Source organism: Nicotiana tabacum, chromosome 19, assembly GCF_000715075.1.
Source record: "Nicotiana tabacum cultivar K326 chromosome 19, ASM71507v2, whole genome shotgun sequence".
NCBI classification, from domain to species: domain Eukaryota; kingdom Viridiplantae; phylum Streptophyta; class Magnoliopsida; order Solanales; family Solanaceae; genus Nicotiana; species Nicotiana tabacum.
This window is the reverse complement of record NC_134098.1, coordinates 99928570-99955942: the sequence shown is the minus strand read 5'-3', so window position 1 is coordinate 99955942 and position 27373 is coordinate 99928570. Positions and strand designations below refer to the sequence as shown.

The 27373-nt window shown below is 37.8% G+C and overlaps 1 protein-coding gene across 1 annotated transcript; it reads left to right on the top strand.

Moving 5' to 3' along the window:
• Positions 1–359: 359 nt before the first annotated feature.
• On the top strand, positions 360–27342 carry LOC107796843 (ribosomal RNA small subunit methyltransferase, chloroplastic). The gene is made up of 10 exons (XM_016619669.2): positions 360–697; positions 919–1068; positions 1497–1553; positions 1926–2027; positions 3185–3280; positions 25174–25258; positions 25673–25725; positions 26199–26282; positions 26494–26604; positions 26713–27342. The coding sequence occupies exons 1-10, from the start codon at positions 449–451 to the stop codon at positions 26776–26778; spliced, it is 1053 nt and encodes a 350-aa protein (XP_016475155.1). The 5' UTR covers positions 360–448; the 3' UTR covers positions 26779–27342.
• The last annotated feature ends 31 nt before the right edge of the window (positions 27343–27373 follow it).

Sequence of the window (27373 nt, the reverse complement as noted above, 5' to 3'; positions counted from 1 at the left end):
ATCATATTAAATACTTTTAAACTATAATACGTAATTATCTAACTAACATGACTGAATTGATCATTTATGTAAGTTCTGATGATATCCTTTTTTTTTTGAATTCACGTATTATGCTAATGTAATAATATTTGTCGGTATTTAGATGATTATTGTATTATTATACATAAAATTTTTTTCATTAATTATATTTTATTATTCTTTCATATAAATAAATATTTAAACCATCACGTGCCATTACTAGTAATATTTGTAATGGATTACAAAACTAAATCTCCAGATTGATAAAACCAATTTTTTACAACGTTAAATTAGAAAGTCTATTTTGCCCTTAAAAAGTTAAACAAGACGATCCATAGTTCATCTTTAAAAGGGTAACATTGTCTTCTTAGGAACATTCCAATGGATAAACCCATGAAATTAACAGATCAATAACCGCAAAAAACTACCAATGCCTTGTTTGCTACATTCCCTGCTGCCTCTCTCTTCAACGCCAAAACCTCTACTCTTGGCAAATTCGCCGGCGTACGATGGACCCGTTGGTTCCAATAGCCCAAGACCCAAATCCCATCATACAATAACTGCAATATCTAAAACCAAAAGCGAAACAAGAATCAATAACAAGGCTGAGGATGACTATCATGCCACCCTTAAAGCTCTCAACTCTAAAGGTCGTTTCCCAAGAAAGTCACTTGGGCAGGTATTTACAACTTTCTAAAGCTAATTCCCTTCTATTTCAGTGTTTTAATATCTGGGTTTTGTTTATTCGGGCATTTCATCGAACAGAGAGATGGGTATGATTGAGTTAGCTAGTGTTTGATGTTTTCTATTCCGTTTTTCATAGTAAAGTGAACAGAGAAACGGGTATGATTGAGTGAATTTGTTGTTTAATTGTTTTTTTAATTCTATTATGGACTGTAGCATTACATGCTGAATTCGTCAGTGAATGAGGAACTAGTTGCTGCTGCTGATGTACAAGAAGGAGATTTGGTGGTTGAAATTGGGCCTGGTACTGGTTCACTGACCAATGTTCTTGTAGACGCTGGTGCCACTGTCCTTGCTATTGAAAAGGTTGGTTTTGTTTCACTGTCAATACACTTCTACTTGTTTGATCTTTTTCCTTCTGTTGTTTTTTCTGCCCAGGCTTAGAGTAAATATTAGGAGTCTCTTATGTAACTGTAAAGGTAAGTTTGATATTTAAAGACAAATTAACTATTTTTGGAATGACATTGTTTTAAATAGAGTGGGATGGCTACAGCCAACTAGCTTGGGATTAAAACGTAATGAGTATGCCAGCGTGTGTCTGTATGTTGAATAACCATATCATATTGAAAATTGTTGTAAGACTTAACAAACTTTGAGGATAAATATCTTTACATGAACAGTTATGAGAAAAAAAAGTTTTTATTTTTATTTTTTATCTTTTGTTCCTTTTTCTGTTTTTCCTTCTTGTTCCTTTTTATTGTTGACACAATCGTTTTATTTTTCTATGACTCCAGGATCCCTACATGGCAGCCCTTGTAATGGAGAGATTTTCCAGTCTAGACCACGTAAAGGTAACAATTTTAGTTAAAATCTCTCCACTTTGAAATACAGGATTAAAAAGGGCAGCCCGATGCACTAAGCTCCCGCTATGCGCGGGATCCGGAGAAGGGCCGGACCGCAAGGGTCTATTGTACTCAACCTTACCTTACATTTCTGCAAGAGGCTTCTACGGTTCGAACCCGTGACCTCCTGGTGACATGGCAACAGACCAGTTACGCCAAGGCTCCCCTTTAGGATTAAAAGTTAATATTTGAGAATTACTCAATAAAGAGTGTTCTTTGACTCTAAAAGGAGATAAATGTACTTGGTTTTATGCTATGCTTCAGGTGGCTTCTATTGCAAAGAAATATTGAAATCTGATAATGTAACCACTGCACCTATAGGTTTTACAAGAGGATTTCACAAAATGTCATATACGCTCCCATTTGTCCACAATTTCGCATAGTGGAAGAGATTCTTCAGGTGTGAAACCACAATATGCAAAGGTAAGCACCTGCCTTCTTTTCTCAAATTCTTCGTTTTAATATAGTTATAAGAAATCTCAGTATCTGTTGGTACTATTCTTGACAATGATGCATATTTATTGTGTATGTTTGTCAATCAAATGTTCTCATATCATTTTTGGATGTAATGTCCCGCGTTGCTTGTTTGCAGTTTGGAGTTTAGATCATCATCAGTCCGTTCATAGTAACTTCAATATGTTCCTCTTGTGTGAAACTAAAAATGCCCCTACAACGAATTGAAGTTAGTGATGACCACAGCAACATATATTGAGCATAGTTTATCTCCTTTTTGAACTTAAAGCCTTCTTGCATGTCTTTTGCTATTCCGGTGTCTAGTGACTGTATACTGCCACTGTTGCTTTTGCTCAGTTTTGTATTTAGGCCCTCCATTTAAATAGTCCTTTTGAAATGGTAGTTAAAAAATCCTGCTAGCACCGTATGAGCAATCAGTATCCCCTCAAAGCTTCTGCGCTGTGGAGTCTGGAATGAAAGATAGGCCCTAAACCATCTGAGTTTTAAGGCAAAAAATAATAATACCCCTCCTTTGGGTGCATAGAGGCAGTTTTAGATGTCTATGGGCTTAGAAGGGCCATTTTTATAACTTGCTGCCCAATTGATGGGGGACTGAAAATGAGAAAAATAAAATTTAGGGATAAAGAGAGAAGACATCCTTCAAGGGACCATTTTGGCAATAGATCATCTTCTAGAATTACTAGTGAAGATTATCTTGTCATCTCAGAAGGGATGTATTGTTCTGGATGTAAAACATTTACATCGTAAAAGGAATATTACTTGACGTGGAAGCCTCTTTGTATTTTGCTTTCCTTGAGCCGAGGTTCTATCGGAAACAATCTCTCTACGTTCAGGTATGGTAGGTCTGCATACACACTATCCTCCCCAGACCCACTTGTGGGATTACACCGGGTATGTTGTTGCGGCTACCCCCCTTCTTTTGCCTGCTAAAATCAATTCTTAAAAGTGCACCTTGGGTTTCCTTCATTTTCTTTGAAAGACCCGCAAAAAAATCTTCATTTCTTGTTTGACACTTTTTGTGCCTTCAAAATATGTGTTCCAAGTGCGAATTACCATATCTTCAATATCATGCTAACAGGATATTGACATCCCTTTCCTTTTTACAGGTAGTCTCCAATTTACCTTTTAACATAAGTACAGAAGTAATTAAGCAACTTCTTCCCATGGGTGATATTTTCTCAGAAATAGTTCTGTTACTCCAGGTTTGTATTTTCAGCTTAAATGCACCTCCATATCATTTAATCACTAATGCCAACAATAGATAGCAGGAAAGATATGTTGATATTAATGGTATCCCTTAGTTCTTCTTCTTTTATGATTTGTTTTCTTTCAACTGAGCAACTTAATATGCATCAGAGACTGTTGGTTGTTCTGAGTGTTGTCATACTTTTTTAGGATCTGTACATCTTTGGTCTTGTTTAGAATTTACTGGTTAGATATAGAAAACTATGGGCTGAAGCAAGAAGACTAAGGTCTCATTTGTTATTATTAAAATTAAGACGTCTGAATCTGAATAAAATCTGAATATCTAGATGTATATTAAGATTAAGACATCTGAATCTAAATACACATCTAAATATTAAGATGTGTTTTAAGATTTGAATATTAAATAATTAAGACTGTTTGTTTTTTAACATCTGAATATATAAAATTTATTTTTATTTAAAAATTAATTAACATAAAATTCAAATAAAATACTAATTAATGTAATATTCTATCAATATTAGGGGTGGGCGTTCGGTATTTCGGTACGGTATTTAAGAGTTTCGGTACGGTATTTCGGTACGGTATTGAAGAGTTTCGGTACGGTATTTCGGTATTCGGTTTATCAATTGTGCATACCAAATACTGTACCAAAGTAATTCGGTACGGTTCGTTATTTTCTTGTTTGGTTCGGTATGGTTCCGATACGGTTTCGGTAATGTACCAAGTCTTGAACGAGAAAGTGATGAATTTTAATTCATTAGAAATCACATAAGAATATGCAGTTAATTATTCTAATTCATTCTAATTCATTCTAATTCTACACTGTCAGTTGTATAGTTGCCTAGTTCTGGCAACAAACAGAAACAAATTGAAGAAGTGATACCAAAAAGCAACAATTCATTTTGTTCTATAACTATATTGTCTGCCTAGTTATGGGCTTATGGCAACAAATAGAGAAACATTGAAGAATTAAGGAAAAAGGAGTACGGGGAAGGGACTAACGGAAATTTCGAAGCCTAGTGACTATCGCTAGGTTGGGCTTAGCCCTATTGGGCTACTGACTAGGGGACTACTAACAAGTTAGTATTTTGGGTCGGGAATTGAGAGGTATGGTCCTGGGCAGTGAAGGAATTTTTACTTAAATAATTTGGTATTTCGGTATACCGAAGTATTGAAAGTTCAATACCGATAACCGTACCGAAGTACCGAAGTACCAAACAAATTATACCGAATTAGTACTGAAAATCCGAAGAACCGATACCGAAATACCGAATTAATTCGGTCCGGTCCGGTTTTCGGTTTTTCGGATTTTATGCCCACCCCTAATCAATATGGTATTTAATGTAAAAGTTATATGTGTTAGTTTACAGATATGTATAGTGTAGTCTTGTTCCACATTGGAAGAGGAGCAATATCTCCTTGTAGTGTATAGCTATAAATATGGACCTCTTATATTGTATTTATCATCCAATATCAATAATATATTTTCTCCCGTGCTTTCTCACATAGTATCAGAGCATTAGTGAGAAACCCGTCGTTGTGCATCATTCCAGTGACTTCCGGGAAGAAAGACCTCTTCGCCGTGCAATTTTCCGGCAACTGAGAAGGCTGTCCATAAGCAAATCACTTTCTGTTGGTGTTGTGCAAAAAAACTAACACCACCACAAGACTCCTCAGGCTCCGGCGACCAAACCCCAGTCAACCCCACCGGAAAACACACGTCCACGCGCCCTCACACGCCTGGAAAAGAAAAAAAAAATTCGGCGAGATCTGACCCACACGCCGGCGCGTGAGCACTGTTCCGGCCAGATTTTGAAAAAGTTCCAATTGAACAGTAGGATCGCCTAGTAATTCCGATCCTACCCTCACTGGTTTTGTTTCATTCCGACCACTCTGAGTTTTTCCGTCAGCTACAGTAGATTCCGGCGAGCTATAGTGTTTCCAGCGTGAACGATGTTTCCGGCACAGAACAATATTTTGTTTTCCTGCTATAAACAGTGTTTTCAAGCTATTTCTTCAGTTTTCTCACATGAGTTACTTATTTCCACTATTTCAAGTTAACTCTATTACTACAAATTGTAGCGACATGGGAACTGATGCTTTGAATAGTCGAATGGTTTCTTTAGCAAATTATATTGAGTTACTTCAGTACAAAGCATGTAAGCAGACATCTCGTAGCGACATGGGAACCGATGCTTTGAATAGTCAGGTGGTTTCTTTAGTAGATTATATTGAGTTCCTTCAGTACAAAACATGTAAGCAGACATCTTCCGAGATAACTTCTGTTGTTCAAACAGGTAATAGCGTGACTTGTTTCTCCCAATCTTCATCCTCTGAGTCTTGGGTCATTGATTCAGGTGCATCAGATCATATTTCTGGCAACAAATCTCTTTTCACTACTATTTCGTATTCTCAATCTCTTCCAAAAGTCACAATGGCCGATGAGTCTCAAACCATGGCAACTGCAATAGGTCAAGCAAGTCCACTTCCTTCCTTACCTTTAGATTCAGTCCTTTATGTTCCCAATAGTCCTTTTAATCTCATAGTTGTTAGTCGTTTAGCCAAATCACTTAAATGCGTTGTTTTATTTCTTGATGACCATGTTTTTATACAGGAACGCAGTACGGGGCAGATCATTGGTACCAGGCGTAAATCAAACGGACTTTATTACCTTATCCTTGCTAAATCACATGGACTCATATCTTGTCTTCCTTGTACAACTTGTCCTTTTACTGATTCACTAGATTTATTACATAAACAGTTGAGACATCCCAGTTTGTCAAAATTTCAGAAAATGATATCTGGTTTATCTCACTTGTCAGCTTTAGAGTGTGAGTCATGTCAGCTCGGTAAGCATACTCGCTCCTATTTCCCTCGACGTCTTGATAATCGAGCAGAGTTACCTTTTACTTTAGTCCATTCAGATGTTTGGGGTCCTAGTCGGGTCAGCTCCACCTTGGGATTCCGCTACTTTGTCAGTTTCATTGATGATTATTCCAGGTGCACTTGGATATTTTTGATAAAAAATCGATCTGAGATGTTTTCTATTTTCCAGACCTTCCACGCTGAAATTCAAAATCAATTTAGGGTTTCTATTCGCACATTTCGTAGTGATAATGCCCGAGAGTATTTGTCTTCCCCATTTCAGCAGTTTATGAAATCTCATGGGATTATTCATCAAACATCTTGTCCGTAGACACCTCAACAAAATGGAGTAGCTGAAAGAAAGAATAGACATTTTATTGAAACTGCTTGTATCCTATTCATATAATCTCATGCTCCGTTGCGTTTTTTGGGGGATGCAGTTCTTACATTTTGCTATCTTATTAATCATATGCCATCTTCAGCTATCCAGAACCAAGTTCCATTCTCTGTCATGTTTTCCCCACTTACCTTTGTTCTCTCTTCCACCCCGTATCTTTAGAAGCACTTGTTTTGTCCATAACCTTACTCCAGGAATAGATAAGTTAGCTCCTCGTGCTCTTAAGTGCGTATTTCTAGGTTTCTCGAGAACACAAAAGGGGTATCGATGCTACTTTCCTGACCTCCTTGTAGTGTATAACTATAAATAAGGACCTCTTATATTGTATTTATCATCCAATATCAATAATATATTTTCTCCCGTGCTTTCTCACAATATGTATTCTATCATATTCTATAATATTCTATCATAATATTCTATCAATATGGTGGTGATGACTAACGGTGGTGCTTGTGAATGCCCATTAGAGACGGTGGTTGATGGTGGTTTTGGTTGATGGTGGTGGTTCTGGGTAATAACTAGTGGTGATTGGTATTGCTGGCGATTATGGTTAAGGATGGTGGTGGTGGATGGTGATAGTTAATAATGGTGGATGGTGGAGGTGGAGGTGGTTGTGATTGAGGAAGGTGATGGTGGGTGATGGTAGTTTATAATGGTGAACAATGTTGGCTATGGTTGTTTATGGTGATGGCGTGGTTAATTAGTTATGGTAGTTGAGGTGGATAAATGTGTGGTTGTGGTTGAGAATTATGATGGTGGGGGTGGGGGTAAGGTAGAGGTGGTGGTGGTGGGTGGCATAGTAGTAGTTAATAATGGTAGGCGTTGGCGGCAATTAATAATGAATGTGGATGACAACATCTTAATGAAATTAAGTCTTTGTTATAAATCTTAATCATACAGACATATTCAGACCCATTAAATGGTTGTAAAGTAAAAAAATAAACATACTTAATGATAAAGATCTGAATGATTAAGATTCAGACTTTAAAAACAAACGCACTTAATATATGAAATCTGAATGATCAAGATCCAGACCTTCATTAAGTGTAAACAAATGAGGCCTAAACTTCTTTGACTCGGTCCACGTTTTTGCATCTCAATTTTGCAACATGTTAAGTTGCAAGTGTTTTTCTAGACCTTTAGTTTCTTTTGAAAATCCCAGAACTAAGCAAGCTTCTTTGTAATGCATTTGCACGTTTAGAGTGAATCATGTTGGTTGCCTTGGTTCTTGTCATTTTTCTTGTGACCATTTTGGTATTGTTCAAGTTTCACTGCTTGTTCTTTCTCTTTTTTCATAAGCTAAAATTTTCATTACGAAACACCAAGTCAGTGTCAAAAATATGTCTTAGTTGTTTGTACGACAAAATCCAAGGCATCTAGTGTCACGACCCAAAATGCCGCCTTAGTCGTCGTGATGACACCTATTCTCTAATACTAGGTAAGCCGAGTACTTACAACAATTAAGCCAGTTTAACAATGATAATTTAAAACATAGTTTAATATGAATACCGAAACAAAAGCGCAATAAGCCTACGCGGCAATAATCATAACACCCTCCCAAGACTAGGTAATACAGAGTCACGAACTCTAGCTGAATACATGGAAAGATCTCAAAGATCGAAATACAATACTGTTCAAATAACAAGCTGACAGTACAATAAAAGGAAAGAACTCCAAGGGACTGCTGATCACGCCCAACTCTAGTCCTAAACAGGATAAGCGGTCGCTGCAAATATAATCCGATCTAAAAGTCTGGAGTCGAATCCCACAGAGAACTAAGGCTTAGCTATAGATGTTTAATATCACTAAGAAGACAAGTTTGAACAATTTTCTAAATTATAAAGATTGAGATTTATATTTCTAACGAATTAACTAGCATATACTAGAAAGTGGTAAAATTATCAACTAACGAGACAAAGGGTTGGAGACTAAATTAAGGAGGTCTAGAGTTATGATTTCCCTAATTGTCGGAATCCTTCTAGCTATGTTCCCAACAATTTCGCCGATGTATTCTCTACTGATCGTGAGCACTTTAGGTGCCGTAATTCTCTCTCGAGCAACTACAACAATTTACTAGACATATTCTCTCGAACTACGTTAGTTGGCTTCATCGAACCGCTCACTATGACCACGTTAAGGCTTTGTTTTTTCTAAACCTACCTTTAAACCCACTGTATTGATTTCTCACATACGTTAGGAGTGACGTTGTTCAACAACCACCTAAATATGCATCCTTTCTCAAGCAACACATAACAGTCAATCGATGGCCATTCAATCAACTGAAATAAACACGTAGTTGAACAAATAGATAAATTCAAAGGCTAAATTATATTAAAACATAACAAGAATTCATCCTACAAAAGGTTCCGTCAAAACCCTAGATAACAAATTAGCTATTGATAATAGTATGCATAACTACAATACTAGAATTCATAACCAATAATAGAAATAGGAAGAAGGAAGTGAGAAACTTGTAGAAGAATTCTCCGCCTTGCTCCTAGTGTGTTCTTGCCTCCTTAAGTCGAATCCCCAGTCTCCTTAGCCTCCTTAGGCCTAAATTGTGTCAAAAATATGTCAAAAGTACTCAAAATACCGTTTTTCCATGTATATATACCAAGTAGGGTCGGGCCCAAATAATTATACCTTCTTCTACGCGAAAAAGGGCATTTTTCCAGGTCAGGACGTTCGCGGCAGCGGATTCAACTGCGGATTTGGCCGCGGATTTTGGCCAGTTTCTGCCTCACATCCGCGGCCAGTGCGCGGCCGCGCACTTGTTGCGCATTTTTCACCCTGTTCTGTTTGGAATTTGAAAAAACGTAAAACATGAAGTTGTAGCCCTTTGAATTAGATTTCCAACCATATATTGTGGAGCTCAAGTGGAGTTCTGAGCGAAACGTTATGTGCATTTTACTAGACAGTGCGCAATATGCCTACTCGATTCTTCGTTCGTTCTTAACTATCAAATTTGATCCCTGAATACGATCTCGGCTTAATTCCTTGGGTTTTTACTCAGACTTCAAAGCTCCAAATCACTTGAATTCATTTCCTAACATCTACATAGCTCGGAATCACTCTTACAAGGCATAAAACACACAATTAGTGCAAAACACTAGCGATTAAAGCTCAAACTCAATTAAAGTGTAATAAGCTACTAAAATACGTAATTATAGCCTATCATCAACTGCGACGACCAAGGAGATCTACCTTGAATCCTCGCGATCAATAAGCTAACTCTGCCTGGGTCCGATATCTCCAATACCTGGATCTGCACAAAAAATATGCAGAAGTGTAGTATGAGTACCGTGAACAACTAATTTTTGACCACTCCCGAATTGGATACTATTTTTAGTGTATATATTTCTTTTAGGTCTAATCTTGATATTTTGAACTTTTATCTTACTCTTAATAGGTCTTATTTGAAGTAAAAAAAATTAATTAAAAAAATGACAAAAATATTCACATTCTTTGAGTATAAGTTTTATTTCTATTTACAAGAGAAAAGAAAATTTACAAAAAAATATTTAGTTTCTTTTAATTAAATTTTTGATAAGTAAGCTATGGTATTTTTCTTAGTGTCATTTAAATTATATGTAAATAGTTAGATTTCTTATATTTTTCTTAGTCTAAAGCTAGTTGGTTAACATTCTTATCTTAATATTTTAATTTAACTTCACTTCTAAAAGAATACAAAAAAGAAAGAAAGAAAGAAGTGGCATAATTCACGCCACTTTTTCACAAAGTGGTTAGCAAATTTTATCTCACAAAAAGATTTCAAACACCCATAATCCCATTTTCTCCCAACTCCCTCACATATCCCCCACAAATCCTAACTCTCTCATATCTCACTTCCCACTTCCCCACTCATTTCGTCACTTCATTATATCACATACAACACACACACACATCTATTTAATAGATATTTCACAAATCAAGAAGGAGGAGAACGAAATTGGGAAAACAAAAAAAAAATCGAGAAGAAAGAAAGAACGAGATTTTAGAAAGAAGAAAACAAATTTTCAGCAATAAAAGAATACATCCTAAAACCTCAATTAAAGCTCCACCAGTAGCCTTTGTGAAAACACTATGAAAGCTACTAGTTAGTGTTTAAACCATAGGAAAACACTACAAAACAAGACAAAAACCAGCTATAAAAATATCAAAGTCACCACCATCCTCAAAACCAAGCTCTTCCATGCGACTAAGTTTGAGAATTCCGGCGGGTTTCCGACGTTCCAGTCGAGCTTCGGTTTTGGGTCTTTTGTTCGAGTTCAAAATTGCAATCGTGTCTGCAGCTTACAAAATTTGTAACTCAATATTCTTTTGGGTAATCAACTTTGAGGTTGGTTGCTTTTACTGTACCTTTAATCTAATACTAAAACTCATGGATATGTGACTCTATGCTATGTGATTCATGATGTCAGATTTTAATTATTGATAGTCTTTGTTAGTTTGTTGTTTAAGTAGTGAGAATTGCTAAGAATGTAATATTATCTCACTGTGGATGTTAAAAAAAAAAAAGGAAATTCATTTTTTTAAAGATCCAATGTTCTTTGAAAGTTGCTAACAAGTTATGGATGGTAATAAATGAATTATTTTTGTTGTGATAAAAAGGGAGTTCTTGCACTATTCATGTCTCTGTTTCGATTATCTATTCCTTCGTGGGTTTATTAATGTATTTTATTTTTTAAGTTGGCATTTATTTAAAGTTTAATTTTAAGTTGTTAAACATAAATAATTGAAAATGTGTTACTAGTCAAGACCTGTTGAATTTTGGACCTATTGTGACCTAGAAGCATGGGCCATTTAAGAGAAGTAGGTTGTCTGTAGGTTTAAGCCATAAAAGGATTTGGACTAAAGAAAATTCTGTCCGGTCCAAGAGTGATAAAAATAATTGTGAAGGTGCGAAATGAGCCATGAACTAATTCAAGACTCGTTGCAATAAGTAATAAAATAATAATAATAAAATTTATAAATAAATGTCTCGGATCTAAAAAAACAAATAAATGGAATACTCTGAATACGCTAATATGCTTTAGGCGCATGTTAACCAATAAATTATCGTGATTATGTACACGTTCGCGTGGCATAATAATGATTTCCCAAATTAAAGGCAAAGTATGGGTTCGCGCGACTTTGACAAAACAATCTTAAAAATAATAAAGTGTTATTAATTATGTACACGTACGCGTGACATGATTCTTGACACACCAAACAAAATGAATACACGTACGCGTTATTCGTTTCAAGATAATTCCATAATTACAAATAGTCAAGCAATTAAAAGCGGTTTAAGGCAAAAGTGCATAAATTTCCCTAGAACATAAAACATTCAGAATTAGTTAAGCTAGGTATAATTATTAAAGCGACTGTGCTAGAACCATGGAACTCGGGAGTGCCTCACACCTTCTCCCGAGTTAACAAAATTCCTTACCCGATCTTCTGTGTTTCGTAGACTTGAACATAGTCAACTTTTCTTGAATTGGGATTTTAAAATAAACAGGTGACTTGGGACACCATAAATAATTATTGCAAATGGCACTCTATAAATAAAATAAAATAATCTCATTTCAATAATGTCACTTAAAGTGGAAAAACTCATTTCCCCGGCAAAAGGAGGTGTGACAGCTCTGGTGACTCTGCTGAGGACAAGAACCCAGAACTTCTGGTTCAAGGTTCAAAATCCGAGCTTGTAATGTGATCTATACTTGGCTTTATTGATTGGATGTTATTACTGTATTTGTGGGCCTAATGTGCTAATTGCCGCTTATTTACCACTTTGATATTATTTGAACTGTATTAAACTGTCTTCTTACGCCTCCCTTCCGAGTTCTGAATTTATGGTGCACACGTGCGCGTGGCCCATTTATTTGTTAGAGGTCGTACCAATTAGAATGGGGTTGGTTCAGTAAGTAGGCCGGGTAGACTTTCGTGCTCCCGTTACATTGTTCCCACCTCGGGTTAAGCTGTCCGCTTGAGTAAGCCAAGTCTAAAACACTCCCCCTAGGATTTAAACCTAGAATAACATAGCCTCATATCGGATCCCTAGTAGGAACGTTTGTTTGCATCATGTGCATTTGACTTTGGGGACTCAACACAAGGGTTGGGTCCGTCTAGGACAGGTGTACCCGAAAATTACAAAACCAACCTGATGCATCTTATGTGATATCTGTGCATTATGTTTGATTCAGGTTATGCATGTTGATCGGTTTCTAAAAATTGGAGTAAAATTGAGGGAAAAACAGAAGGAAGAAAATAGGAGAGAGAAAATTTACTCGGTTTTCAAAAAATCCCGATATTTGAAAAATCCAAAACCCCTGTCAAATTTTACCCCAAAAAGATTATTACTCCCTCCGTTTCAAATTAGATGAGGTACTTTCCTTTTTAGTGTGTTCCAAAATAAATGATACATTTCTAAATATGGAAATAACTCAACTTTAAATTCTTCATTTTACCCATTTACCGTTAATGATAAGTTTTTATAACCACACAAATGCCATGGCCCCACAAAGCTTTTATCCCTTAAGCTTTTAAGACCACAAGTTTCAAAAGTCTTTTTCTTTTTTCTTTAACTCCGTGCCGAGTCAAACTACCTCATCTAAATTGAAACGGAGGGAGTACAAAATAAGGCTGATTTTAAAAAAAAGTGTTGTCCCATTCCTGAAACATCTACGAACTGCATGGGTCTGATTCTCACTGGATGTGAGATACGTAGGCAACCTTCATAGGGTTCGGCCCCATTTTTGTACAAAATAACCAAAAGAAAGAAATGTGTCCAGTTTTCTTTTTTGAAAAATACAAATAAATTGACTCAGCTTCGGTTAATCTCGAGCCGTTTTTGTTGGAATAGCCTTAGAACATTTTCAAAATTGTCGAAGGGTTGTTCTCGCAAGAACGAACGTGTCTGTAAATTGGGCGTCACTTTTACCATATTTCCCTTCCCCCGACCCTAAAGCTTTCCTTGGAAGTACGAAGAGGCCATAGTTGCAAAAATAGCCACCCTTTCCTTGGCCACAATTGCAATAAAAAATAGCCACCGTCTCTTTAACTTTTCTTAAAATTGAGTTATTTACAAAATATTGTTTTGCAAAAAGAGTGCATTGGTTTTTTGAAACTAGTGTCAACCCTAATCTTAACTACCCAAAAAAACAGGTACAAAATGAACACTATCCAGAACACTCCGTTGAAGGTTATAGACGAGGTTCCGCTTTGGCTTCAGATGTGGTGGTATGACTTGGGGCAAGACGGACAGAAATGGGTCACCAAGCACTTGGGTGCCCTCACAGATATTATGAAAGTTAAACCACGAGATGACATGATCGAGGCACTAGTGACTTTCTGGGATCCTGTTTACAATGTCTTTCGTTTATTAGATTTTGAGCTCACTCCTACTCTAGAAGAGATAGCAGGATATTCTGGTTTTGGCAGGGATTTGAGAAACCAGAAGCTCATATTCCCGAGGGCTCTCTCTGTTCATCGGTTCTTCGATCTTCTGTACATCGGTAAGCAAATCAGAAAGACCAACGTAGTCAAAGGGTGTTGTTCTTTCTACTTCATGTACTCCAGGTTCGAACAACCAAATGGATTTGAAATGCATGAAAATGGCCTTAACAACAAGCAAAACAAGGACACATGGCAGATTCATCGTCGCTTCGCCTTCATAATGGCATTTCTGGGAATTATGGTCTTCCCAAATGCGGAGCTGACGATTGATACTCGCATAGCCATGGTTGTACATGTCACTACCAAATAACATCACACTCTTGCCTCGATCATTCTATCAGACATTTATCGGGCGTTGACTCTGTGTAAGCCTGGGGCAAAAACTCTTCGAAGGGGGCAAGGTTTTGTTGCAAATGTGGTTGATTGAGCATCTTCGACATCACCCCAAGTTCATGAGCTATGGTCCGAGCAAGTACAATTTCATTAAGAGTTACGAAGAAAGAGTAAGAGATTGCAACTCGCCAGAAGGGGTGGGAGCATGGATATCCCACTTAAGACCTTTAAACGCAAGTCAAATTGAGTGGACCTTGGGATGGCTCCCGGTAAAAGAGGTGATACACATGTCGACCCTGAAAAGTTATTTGTTGTTGTTGGGTTTGAGAAGTGTCCAGCCGTATGCGCCACAAAGAATTCTGAGACAGCTAGGAAGGTGCCAAGTAGTGCCTGAGGATGAAGATTTGAGTGCACAAGTAATTGAGCTACACCCGGAAGCCCGACTCCCCGAGGCTTTAATTCAACAAATTTGGGATAGTTGCCGCTACTTGAAAGATGATACCCATGTACCGGATCCTACAAGGGGTGAGGTAGATCCGGGTTATGTTATGTGGTTTGGGAAGAGGTCCTGCGTAAATGATGAGCCAGATCCCGAAAGGCCCGCAAAAAGGCCGCATGTTTAAGCCTTTGATAATAATATCCAAGAACGGTTGGCCTAGGGTGAAAAGGAAAAGGGATACCGAGCAATTATCCATGCTTTGGAAGAAAAGTTGAGAAACCTCCATATTGAGAAAGACTTGCAAGCACAAGAATCTGAAGGGGAAAAGAAGAATTTGATCCGCGGAAATGAAGCCCTTCGTGCCCAACTTCAACAGATGAAGAAAGCCTCCGAGGTATCGGTTAGAAAGACCAGAAAATCATTGCCAATCTGATGGAAAAGGTGCAAGATTATGATGCCATCTTGGCAAAGACTGAAAAAACGTTTGACAAAGCCAAGGAAAAAATCGTACAGTTTAATGAGGAGGCCAAATCTAATAAGGATCGCCAAGTAACAAAATTTGAAGAAGAGAGGGCTCAGTTCAAGAGAGAGCTCTTTCGGTACGTTCGCAAGCTCAACTCATGTATAGTTAGAAGAAATGAGAAGGTACAATAAAGAATACCAGTATACAGATTTTGATAGGGAGAGGACTTAGGTGAGACTCGAGCAGGCCAGACTTCGGGCTCAGTTGGAGTCAGCTTTAGATCGCGAGGGACACATAAGAGAGATAGCCATCACTCGCCAACAGCAGTTACAAGATTGAGACCAGTACTTTCAGTACTTCAAAGAGCAAGTCCATGATTTGGCTGTTTATACCGCTCAAAGTTATGTGAACTGCCGATTATGAGAAGTTTTTGGAGCATGCACCTACTTTTGCCCGTTATCTTGCAGCAGAGTTAGAGAGGATGTACCGTACATTGGGGGGTCAGCCAGGGCAAGCCCCGCCATGAGCAAATGTTTAAGCGGTTGAAAGCAAAATGATTGTGGAATTAAAACATAGTCGTAGTTGTTAGAACTTTTCATGTAGCAGTTATGTTTTAGTTTGAGTCATCGTTGAGTCTGTTAAATCATTGTCTTTTATTCCTGTCAGAGTTTGTTAAGTCATTTTCGATGTAATGTCCTTTATGTCATTGTATTTTTAATTGTTTTGTTTTGTTAAAGAAAAAATGATCGTTCAAAAGAACTCCAGTGACAAACACAAAAGCTATTCCTTGGGGAATACAAAAGATCGTTGCGAATAATGGTTTGAGAAATATAACAGAGCCAGTCGTTATCCGGCCTGTTGCACAACTCCAGTGACAAGTAGAAAAGCTATTACCTGGAATTATAACAAGACTGTCATGGCGTATAAAGGAAAAGAAATAGTTGAAGAAACAGATGAAATGAGTGGCTTGACCCGTTCTGGAAGGTGCTACTCGCCGGAGGACTTGAGAAAAGCTAGCAAGCCACGGAAAGTCACTTGCCAGTAATAGTCTTGTTTTTTTTTAACAAAACAAAACAATTCAAAATACAATGACAGAAAGGACATTACATCGAAAATAACTTAACAGACTCTGAAAGGAATAAAAGACAATGATTTAAAAGACTCAACGATGACTCAAACTAAAACATAACTGCTACATGAAAAGTTCTAACAACTACGACTATGTTTCAACTCCACAATCTTTGCTTTCAATCACTGGAACATTTGCTCATGGTGGGGCTTGCCCTAGCTGATCCCCCAATGTACGGTACATCCTCTCTAACTCTGCTGCAAGATGACGGGCAAAAGTAGGTGCATGCTCCAAAACTTATCATAATCCATCCCTTGGCAGTTCACATAACTTTGAGCAGTATAAACAACCAAATCATGGACTTGCTCTTTGAAGTACTGAAAATTCTGGTCTAGATCTTGTAACTGTTGCTTGCGAGTAGTGGCTATCTCTCTTATGTGTCCCTCGCGATCTAAAGCTGACTCCAAATGAGCACAAAGTCTAGCATGCTCGAGTCTCGCCTGAGCCCTCTCCCTATCAAAATCTGCATGCAGGTAGTCTCTATTGTACCTTCTTATTTCTTCCCACTGTGCATGGAGCTGAGCTTCCGAACGTACCCAATGGGCCCTCTCTCTCTCTCGAATTGAGCACTCTCTTCTTCAAATTTTGTTACTTGGTGATCCTTATTAGATTCGGCCTTCTCATTTAACTGTACGATTTTTTCCTTGGCTTTGTCCAACGCCTTTTCAGTCTTTGCCAAGATGGCATCATAATCTTGCACCTTTTCCATCAGATTGGCAATGGTTTTCTGGTCTTTCCAACTTCTAACCGGTACCTCAGAGGCTTTCTTAATCTGTTGAAGTTGGGCACGAAGGGTTTCATTTTCGCGGATCAGACTCTTCTTTTCCCCTTCAGCTTCTTGTGCTTGCAATTCTTTCTCAAAATGGAGGTTCCTCAACTTTTCTTCCAAAGCACGGATAATTGCTCGGTATCCCTTTTCCTTTTCACCCCAAGCCAACCGTTCTTGGATATTATCACCAAGGGCTTGAACATGCGGGCCTTTCTTGCTCTGGCTCATCATTTACGCATGACCTCTTCCCAAACCACATAGCATAACCCGGATCTACCTCATCCCTTGCAGGATCCGGCACCTGGGTATCATCTTTCAAGTAGCGACAACCATCCCAAATTTGCTGAATTAAAGCCTCGGGGAGTCGGGCTTCCGGGTGTAGCTCAATTACTTGCACACTCAAAATCTTCATCCTCATGCACTACTTGGTATCTTCGTAGCTGTCTCAGAACTCTTTGTGGCGCATACGGTTGGACACTTCTCAAACCCAACAACAACAAATAACTTTTCAGGGCCGACATATGTATCACCTCTTTTACCGGGAACCATCCCAAGGTCCAATCAATTTGACTTGCGTTTAAAGGTCTTAAGTGGGATATCCAGGCTCCCACTCCTTCTGGCGAGTTGTAATCTCTTACTTTTTCTTCGTAACTCTCAATGAAATTGTCCTTGCTCGGACCATAGCTTATGAATTTGGAGTGATGTCGAAAATGCTCAATCAACCACATTTGCAACAAAATATTGCACCCTTCGAAGAATTTTGCCCCCGCCCGATAAATGTGGGATGCAAAATCTCGTTTTGGCTTCTTCGGGGTGGATTTTCAATTGCCAAAATCCAGATTTAAGATCAAACTTGGAAACATATTTGGCCTTGGCTAAATGGGAGAAAAGAGTGAGTTTATTTGGGATAGGGAATTTATCATCTTGGAGGAAGTGGTTAAGTGGCTGGTAGTTAATGACTAACCTGAGTTTTCCTCTTGTTTGCTCACCTCTTTTGTTAACATAAAATGCTTCGCATGCCCATTGTGAATCCGATGGCTCTATTAGATTAAATTCCAAGATTTCTCCGCATTCTTTCTTTGCAAGCTGAAGATGATCTGGATTGATGTCTGAATGACTGACTTTTGTTGGATTGATGTTCAGAAGATCGAAGAACCGATGTACAGAGAGAGCCCTCGGGAATATGAGCTTCTGGTTTCTCAAATCCCTGCCGAAACTGGAATATCTTGCTATCTCTACTACAGTAGGATTGAGCTCAAAATGAGAGAAACGGAAGACATTGAGAACAGGATCCCAGAAAGTCACTAGTGCCTCGATCAAGTCATCTCATGGTTTAACTTTCATAATATCTGTGAGGGCACCCAAGTGCTTGGTGACCTATTTTTGTCTGTCTTGCCCCAAGTCATACCACCACATCTGAAGATGAAGCGGAGCCTCGTCTACAACCGTAATGGAGTGTTCTGGACAATGCTCATTTTGTACCGGGAGAAAATGTGAGGCACTCCCGAGTTCCGTGGTTCTAGCACGGTCGCTTTAATAATTATACCTAGCTTAACTAATTCTGGATGTTTTATGTTCTAGGGAAATTTATACACTTTTGCCTTAAACCGCTTTTAATTGTTGATTATTTGTAGTTATGGAATTATCTTGAAACGAATCACGCGTACGTGTATTCGTTTTGTTTGGAGTGTCAAGAATCATGTTACGCGTACGTGTACACAATTAATAACACTTTATTATTTTTAAGATTGTTTTGTCAAAGTCGCGCGAAGGCATACTTTGCCTTTAATTTGGGAAATTATAACTATGTCACGCGAACGTGTACATAATCACGATGATTGATTGGTTAACACGCGCCTAAAGCATACTAGCGTATTCAGAGTATTCCATTTATTTGTTTTTTTAGATCCAAGACATTTATATATATATTTATTATTTTATTACTTATTGCAACGAGTCTTGAATTAGTTCATGGCTCATTTCGCACCTTCACAATTATTTTTATCACTCTTGGACCAGACAAAATTTTCTTTAGTCCAAATCCTTTTATGGCTTAAACCTACAGACAACCTACTTCTCTTAAATGGCCCATGATTCTAGGTCACAATAGGCCCAAAATTCAACGGGTCTTGACTAGCAACACATTTTCAATTATTTATGTTTAACAACTTAAAATTTAAATTTAAATAAATGCAACTTATAATACATTAATTAACCCATGAATGAATGGATAATCGAAACAGAGACATGAATAGTGCAAGAACTCCCTTTTAATCACAACGAAAATAATCCTTTTATTACCATCCATAGCTTGATTTTAGGCCTTCTTGGCCTTTTACAATGTTGAATTTAAGAAAATGTCTTTTTTAGATCTCTTACGTGTAAATGAAAGATCTCTTACGTGTAAAAGTAAATCTCCCATGTGTAAAAAAAGAGGTAGGGTCATAAAACTAAAAACAAATTTGTAAAAGGCCAAAAAACCAATTGACCCGTTAGCAACTTTCAAAGAACATTGGATCTTAAAAAAAATGAATTTCTTTTGTCAGATTTTTTTTTAAACACCCACAGTGAGATAATATCACATTTTTAGCAATTCTCACTACTTAAACAACAAACTAACAAAGACTATCAATAACTAAAATCTGACACCATGAATCACATAACATAGTCACATATCCATGAGTTTTAGTATTAGATTAAAGGTGCGGAAAAAGCAACCAACCTCAAAGATGATTACCCAAAAGAATAGTGAGTTACAATTTTTGTAAGCTGCAGACACGATTGTAATTTTGAACTCGAACAGAAGACCCAAAACCGAAGCTCGACTGGAACGTCGGAAACCCGCCGGAATTCTCAAACTTAGTCTCACGGAAGAGCTGGGTTTTCAAGATGAGGATGGCGGTGACTTTGATATTTTTATAGCTGGTTTTTGTCTTGATTTTAGTGTTTTCTATGGCTTAAACACTAACTAGTAGCTTTCATAGTGTTTTCACAAATGCTACCGGTGGAGGTTTTAGTATGCATTTTTTATTGTTGCAAATTTGTTTTCTTCTTTCTAAAATTTCGTTCTTTCCTCTCAATTTTTTTTTGTTTTCCCAATTTCGTTCTCCTCCTTCTTGATTTGTGACATGTCTATTATATAGATGTGTGTGTGTTGTATCTGATGTGAGGAAGTGTTGAGATGAGTGGGGGAAGTGAGATATGAGGGAGTTAGAATTTGTGGGGGATACGTGAGGGAGTTGGGGGGGAATGGGATTATGGGTGTTTGAAATCTTTTTGTGAGATAAAATTTGCTAACCACTTTGTGAATTATGCCTTCTTCTTTTTTTGTATTCTTTTAGAAGTGAAGTTAAATTAAAATATTAAGACAAGAATGTTAACCAACTAGCTTTAGACTAAGAAAAATATAAGAAATCTAACTATTTACATATAATTTAAATGACACTAAGAAAATACCATAACTTATCAAAAATTTAATTAAAAGAAACTAAATATTTTTTGTAAATTTTCTTTTCTCTTGTAAATAGAAATAAAATTATAACTTAAAGAATGTGAATATTTTTGTTTTTTTTTAAATTAAAATTTTTTCCCTTCAAATAAGACCTATTAAGACTAATATAAAAGTTTAAAATAACAACATTAGACCTAAAAGAAATATTCACACTAAAAATAGTATCGAATTCGGGAGTGGTCAAAAATTAGTTGTACACCACGGTCGGTACCCAGTAAGTATCAAGACTAACCTCAGTGGAGTAGTGACGAGGTACAAGTCAAAACACCTACTAGTCAAAATAACCTGTATAGAATTATAAAGCTAATAATGAAAGCAGGAATCAGTAAATGATAACAAGAATCAACATGTGATTTAAACTGTAAAGTAATAAGAACACCGTGAAAGTATCATTGAAACCAAATACGGAAAACAAATAACAACCAATTAATCAAGTTGTTCTACACAAGTTTCGCAACGAAATTACTTCGAGATGCCTCATCTCATAATCACAAGTCACGAGTCAACTCATAAATCATATGCTCACGGTACCTTGTGCCCACATTTCTATTCACAACCGCACAGACAACTCACGTGCCAATATCTCAATTGGCCCGGCATGATCACAAGCTCACAATCACAATCCGCCCGGCGTGGTCACAAGCTCACTATCACAATCCGCCCGACATGATCACATGCTATATATCAACATGAAAGCAGATAATACATGAGCATGATCAATAAATGCTAAGTTTCGTACTCCTAAACTAGTATAAGTGGCATGCTACAGTGTATGCTTGTGCGAGTGTACTATTACAGCCTAAGTTAACAAGTAATATCAAAGACATCGAGTAGCTCATTGAAAGCAACACAACAAGTCACGTAAGGTGTATGACATACACAAGTAGAATCACACTATCACACGAATATCGTCAACAAAATGCCCCAGGTCATCACACATCATCCCTGACATTGCCACCCTTATCTCTCCGATTGCCACCCATATCACTCCGCATAATAGCCACCCTTATCGCTCCACTCGGACATTAACACAATAGCCACCCGTATCACTCCGCATTATCAACAACAGTGAGATGCCACCCTTATGCCCAACATAACAACAACATTGAGATGCCAACCTTATGCCCAGCATAACAACAACATTGAGATGCCAACCTTATGCTCCGCATAACAACAACCAATCCACACAACAATTCACATGTGCTAACATTACAACAATACGACATATCAACTCGTACTACAAGTGCCCATAGGCCACAACCTTTCCAAAAGAACCAACAATATCAATATTTCCACAACAAATAACTCACGACTCAAACACAATGTGTATAGAATCTCAATAACAAAAAAATGAACGAGAAAGTAACTCAACAATGAACAACACACCCTTTAAACACAACTTCAATTAAAATAGATTAATGACTTTCAATAACTTCAACTTCAATTAATTGCTTGAGGATAAACTCGATGATGAAGGTATTTCCATGAAATGACAAACTTCAGATTCTAGTGTATGATAGGCTAACAATGAAAGAGATGGCACGAACTAGCAACTACGTCTAAATGCATGAGAATAATCCGGCAACAAAAGGATATCATGTAACAGCAATTTCAAGTAAGAGTAACTCAACAATAAAGGAAGTCACATATTGATAAAAGAGGTAACAACTTCAAATAAAGCATATAAGAGTAAACTTGACAAGTAAAGAATATGACATGTGCTAACAACTTCAAATAAAAGCATGTGAGAGTAAACATGACAAATAAGAGATATAACATGTACTAACAATTTCAAACAAATATATGAAAGAAGGCTAAGAATTTAAACTGGTCAATTTCCACACATAAACTCGAGTACGCACTCGTCACCTCGCGTACATGGCTTTCACATTACACAAATAACACAAACAACTCAAATCTTAAAGGGTAGTTCCCACACAAAGTTAGGCAAAATACTTACCTCAAAGAAGCCAAATCAATACTCTAAAATGACTTTCTCGTATGAAACAAACCCCTGGACGACTCAAATCTAGCCAAAATAACTCAATGTCATAAATAAAAACTATAGGAAATAATTCCGGATAATAAAATTTCGATCTTTAATGAAGACTAAAAAGTCAACCCCGGGCCCGCACCTCAGAACCCGACAAAACTCACAAAGTCCGAACACTCATTCCGATACGAGTTCAACCATACCAAAATTATCTAATTCCGACATCAAATCGTCCTTCAAATCATCATTTTACATTTTAGAAATTTTTTACAAAAATCCTCAATAACAACAACAACAACCCAGTATAATCCCACTAGTGGGGTCTGGGGAGGGTAGTGTGTACGCAAACCTTACCCCTACCCTGGGTAGAGAGGCTGTTTCTGATAGACCCTTGGCTCCCTCATTCCAAGAACTCCCCACCTTGCTCTTGGGGTGACTCGAACTCACAACCTATTGGTTGGAAGTGGAGGGTGCTCACCACTAGAGCAACCCACTCTTGTCCTCAATTTCTCCAATTCAAATCACTAATTTAATGATAAAAACAAAGATGGAATAATGAAATATAATCAAATCCGGGTGAAGAACACTTACCTCAATCCAACACGTGAAAATCCCCTCCAAAATCGCCCAAAACCGAGCTCTCTAACTCAAAAAGTGATAAAAATATCATAACCATCGAAATAGAGCACTTATATTCTACCCAGTGAATTCTACATCGCGATCGCGTAACTTCCCTCACGATTGCGAAGAACAAAAACTTCAGCTGCCAAATCGTGCTTCGCGAACGCGTAAGTACAGTCGCGAACGCGACTCTCAACCCCCAGCAAACATCGCGGACGCGTTCTCAACCTCGCGAACGAGGACTACAATTCCTGATGACCCCTTCCAGTTCCTTATACGCGATCGCGTATCGTAGATCGCGAACGCGAAGACTTAAGTCCCCCAAGCTTCGCGACCGCGAAGAACAAAAATGCCAGCTTCCACAGAACTCTACGCGAACGTGATTGCTTCATCGCGATAGCGATGAAGAACACCAAGTAATATCAATCAGCAGTCCAAATACATGGAAAAATGGCCCGTGGCCCATCCGAAACACACCTGAGGCCCCCCGGGACCCCGTCCGAACATATCAACAAGTTCCAAAACACAATACGAGCAAGCTCGAAGCATCAAATCACATCAAACAACACCAAAACCATATATCGCACATCGATTCAAGCGTAATGAACTAATGAACTTTCAACTTCTACAACTCGCGCCGAATCATATCAAATCAACCTGGAATTACCTCAAATTTTGCATGCAAGTCCCAAATGATACAACGGAGCTATTCCAACTCCCGGAATCGCAATCCAAACCCGATATCAATAAAGTCAACTCCCGTTCAAACCTTCCAAACCTTCAACTTTCCAACTTTCGCCAAAATGCATCAAATCAACCTACGGACCTCCAAATTCAAATCTGGACATTAGCCTAAGTTCAAAATCACCATACGAAACTATTGGAATCAGCAAAACACCATTCCGGAGTCGTCTACACAAAAGTCAAACTCCGGTCAACTCTTACCGCTTAAGCTTCTAAAACAAGAATCATTCCTCCAAATCAATTCCGAATCATCCGAAAACCGAACCCGGCCACACACGCAAGTCATAATACACAATACGAAGCTGCTCGAGACATTAGGCCACCGAACGGGACGCAAATTCTCAAAACGGGTCGTTACACCTACCTATGAAGTTTGTCAACTCCTTATACAATACGGTTCTCTCTTTGCAAATAAAGTGCAAGTGAATTTTCATGCTTTCGACATCATTCTCACTATCATCTATTGCTTCTATTCCATTAGCACCAAAAGAGACATAGTGGTGACATTTCAAGGCTGCCTTCTTACTGCTACTCTGTATGCTCCAACTCATGGCTGCTTCCTCTATTGTTCGTAATAATACTCACTATATGTTAAAAGACGAGAATACAGAGGACCAATCCGCTATATGTTAAAAGACGAGAATACGGGGGTTCTCTGTCGTGAAGCCAACCTGAATGCAAATTAGTATTCTCTCCGGATTCATCATGCAACACCAACTCACAAATGTCTTTCTTCTCTTTCTCAAATTGTGCACCATCTGGAAGGCATCCCGCACTGGAGACCAAGCAAAGAAAGCAACTCTTTTTTTTTTGTTTTTGGAGTCTAGGATAGGACTTTGACTTCTTTCATAGTCTAATTTTTCATCTGCATCCTGAACTCAGTTGCTAATTTCACTTTGCTAAGGTTCTCGCTTAAACCTATGTGGTAGTTACATTTGATGGCTTCCAATATCAAACAAGGTCCTCGTGGTGCTGTTCTATGTTTATGTTAAGATCTATGATTGCTAGTTTCAAGAAATTACAATGATAGATGTTCTTGGGACATAATGTAAGAGGTCATTTCACAAAATATGCGACTTTATGGCATAGAGGAAACAGTTTGATAGATTTCACCTCTTACTAAATCTGACCAAACTATTACAATTGTTGACAGAATTACTGACAGTTGATTGTGTGCAATTTCAGGAGGAAGCAGCTGTGCGCTTGGTGGATTCATCCTCAGGGTCCTCTGAGTATCGACCCATTAATATCTTCATCAACTTCTATTCAGGTAATTGAGGGTAATTGTGAAGGTGAATTAGTACCTTAGACTTCAATTGCATGACTCTAGTTATGGACTGAGGATGACAAACTTTTGCTAGTGATTACTTGATAATAAAACAACCATAATTAAGAGGTCTTTTCTCGCAAAGTATTTCATTTCCAAATGTTCATTTTTAGTCATCTGATATAACAACGCCTATATGCTGTTGATTTCCCATCTTTTGTGTCTGAATCCTTAGTACCTCAAATTCTGTTCTTAGTTGAATACTACTGGTGATATTCTTTGAGCCTCTAAGATATACTGTATAAATTAAAATCACGTCTTTAGTATTGATGACATTTTCAACTAAATAGCTCCAAAATCATTTTGTACATATTAATCAATAATCTCAAGCTTTTGCATTTACATTTTTCTCTGCAGATCCTGAATACAGATTTAAGGTCCCAAGGACAAATTTCTTCCCACAACCTAAAGTAAGTGATCAGTATATATTTTCCTGTTTGAATTCCTATCCAAAACCAAGAAACGAAGGTACGTAATGCCTTGAAAATTTAAACATTAGCAGATTGCACATTTTCTAGACTCTTCTAGGCACGCTCGCTTGTCACCTTCAATAAATTGAACACACGCTGTCTGGACGGCTTCAAGATGTGATGCTCTTTCCAATATCAAATACTTTGAGCTGGGGTGGAATGAACTTTATTCTAATGTGTAGACGTGTTCCCTTCATCCGAAAAAAGAAAGAATTCTCTATGTATGCTTCCATTGATACATTCGTTCTCTTGGATGAATACTATTATATGAAAAATACAGTTCTTATATCACGTATAGGATATTCGCTGGCGGCATAGCTTTTCCATGTCCATATGATGGTGTCTAATAGGTAATTTTATGATTATTCCATTGGGTCACAAAGTGAAATTATTTGTTTCTTGTTCTTCTTCAGGTCGATGCAGCTGTAGTTTCCTTCAGACTGAAACAACCTGTAGATTATCCTCCTGTTTCTTCTGCCAAAAGCTTCTTCTCAATGGTTCTTACAGCTTACCCATATACTTTCCTTTTTGTTTTCCCACCGTGTTAGCGTGATATAGTGATTGCTACCAACTAAAATATCAGCATATGCAATCCGTGGTTAGGCTAATGCTTGGTTATACAACACATTTGGGAATTTTAGGGTAAAATATGGGGAATAGTTTATCTTTCTCATTATTCATAGCTGACATTCCTCATTGATGGTTAAGGTCAATTCTGCTTTTAATGGAAAACGTAAGATGTTGCGAAAGACACTACAGCATATATGCCCTTCCCTTGAGATTGAAGAAGCTCTTGTTAGTGCTGGTCTTCCACCCACGGTATGACTGATGTATTTTGTGATTTATCAGTCAATTGAACACCAGCAATTCTTCTATCTGAATCAGCTCTTCCGTTTGATGTTTTTCTTCTATTTTGTTTTTGTCCAGGCAAGGCCGGAGGAGCTAGCGCTAGAAGATTTTGTAAGGCTGCATAATTCAATTGCTAAAGCCTAAGACTTTCTGGTGTCACTTGGTGCTGAGCTTTGCTAAGGATACTCGAAAGTAGAGGGCTCACCTTTCTTATTACTCCCCTTGCTATCCTAAACTTGACTGGTACCAGAATTTGGAATAAGGAATTCACAAGCTTCTGCAAGCCTGGAGAATTATCACCAGCTGGGAACTCAAACAGCTACAGTTGACAGCAAAAAGGACAACTCCACAAAACTTGATTGAGCATCCCTTGCTACTCTGGCCCCATCAAAGCCTTGATCCATTCAACATAGCACAAGTGTTGGAAGAATTGTCAGGGCTTCAGAGCTGAATGTAAATATTTTATCACATATCTTCTCTTACACTCATTAGCATCAACCAAAGACGAATAATGTATTTGGGTTTATATATAACTTGATATTTTTTGCATGGGATCACAATCTATTTATGAACAGTGAGTGAGGATTCATACAATAGATCCAACTTGCTTGGTGTTGTTGTTGCTGCTGCTGTTGTATCAAATGCTTGGTACCGAGGCATTGTTTTTGTTGCTATTGTATCAAATGATATAAAAGCTCTTTATATTTAGCTCTATTTGGCATTACATCTAACACTTCTT

Coding starts and splice junctions, on each gene's coding strand:
- LOC107796843 (XM_016619669.2), top strand. CDS start 449: ATGCCTTGTTTGCTACATTCCCTGCTGCCTCTCTCTTCAACGCCAAAA. Junction 1,069..1,496: donor CTGTCCTTGCTATTGAAAAG/GTTGGTTTTGTT, acceptor CTATGACTCCAG/GATCCCTACATGGCAGCCCT. Junction 25,259..25,672: donor CTTCATCAACTTCTATTCAG/GTAATTGAGGGT, acceptor TTTTCTCTGCAG/ATCCTGAATACAGATTTAAG.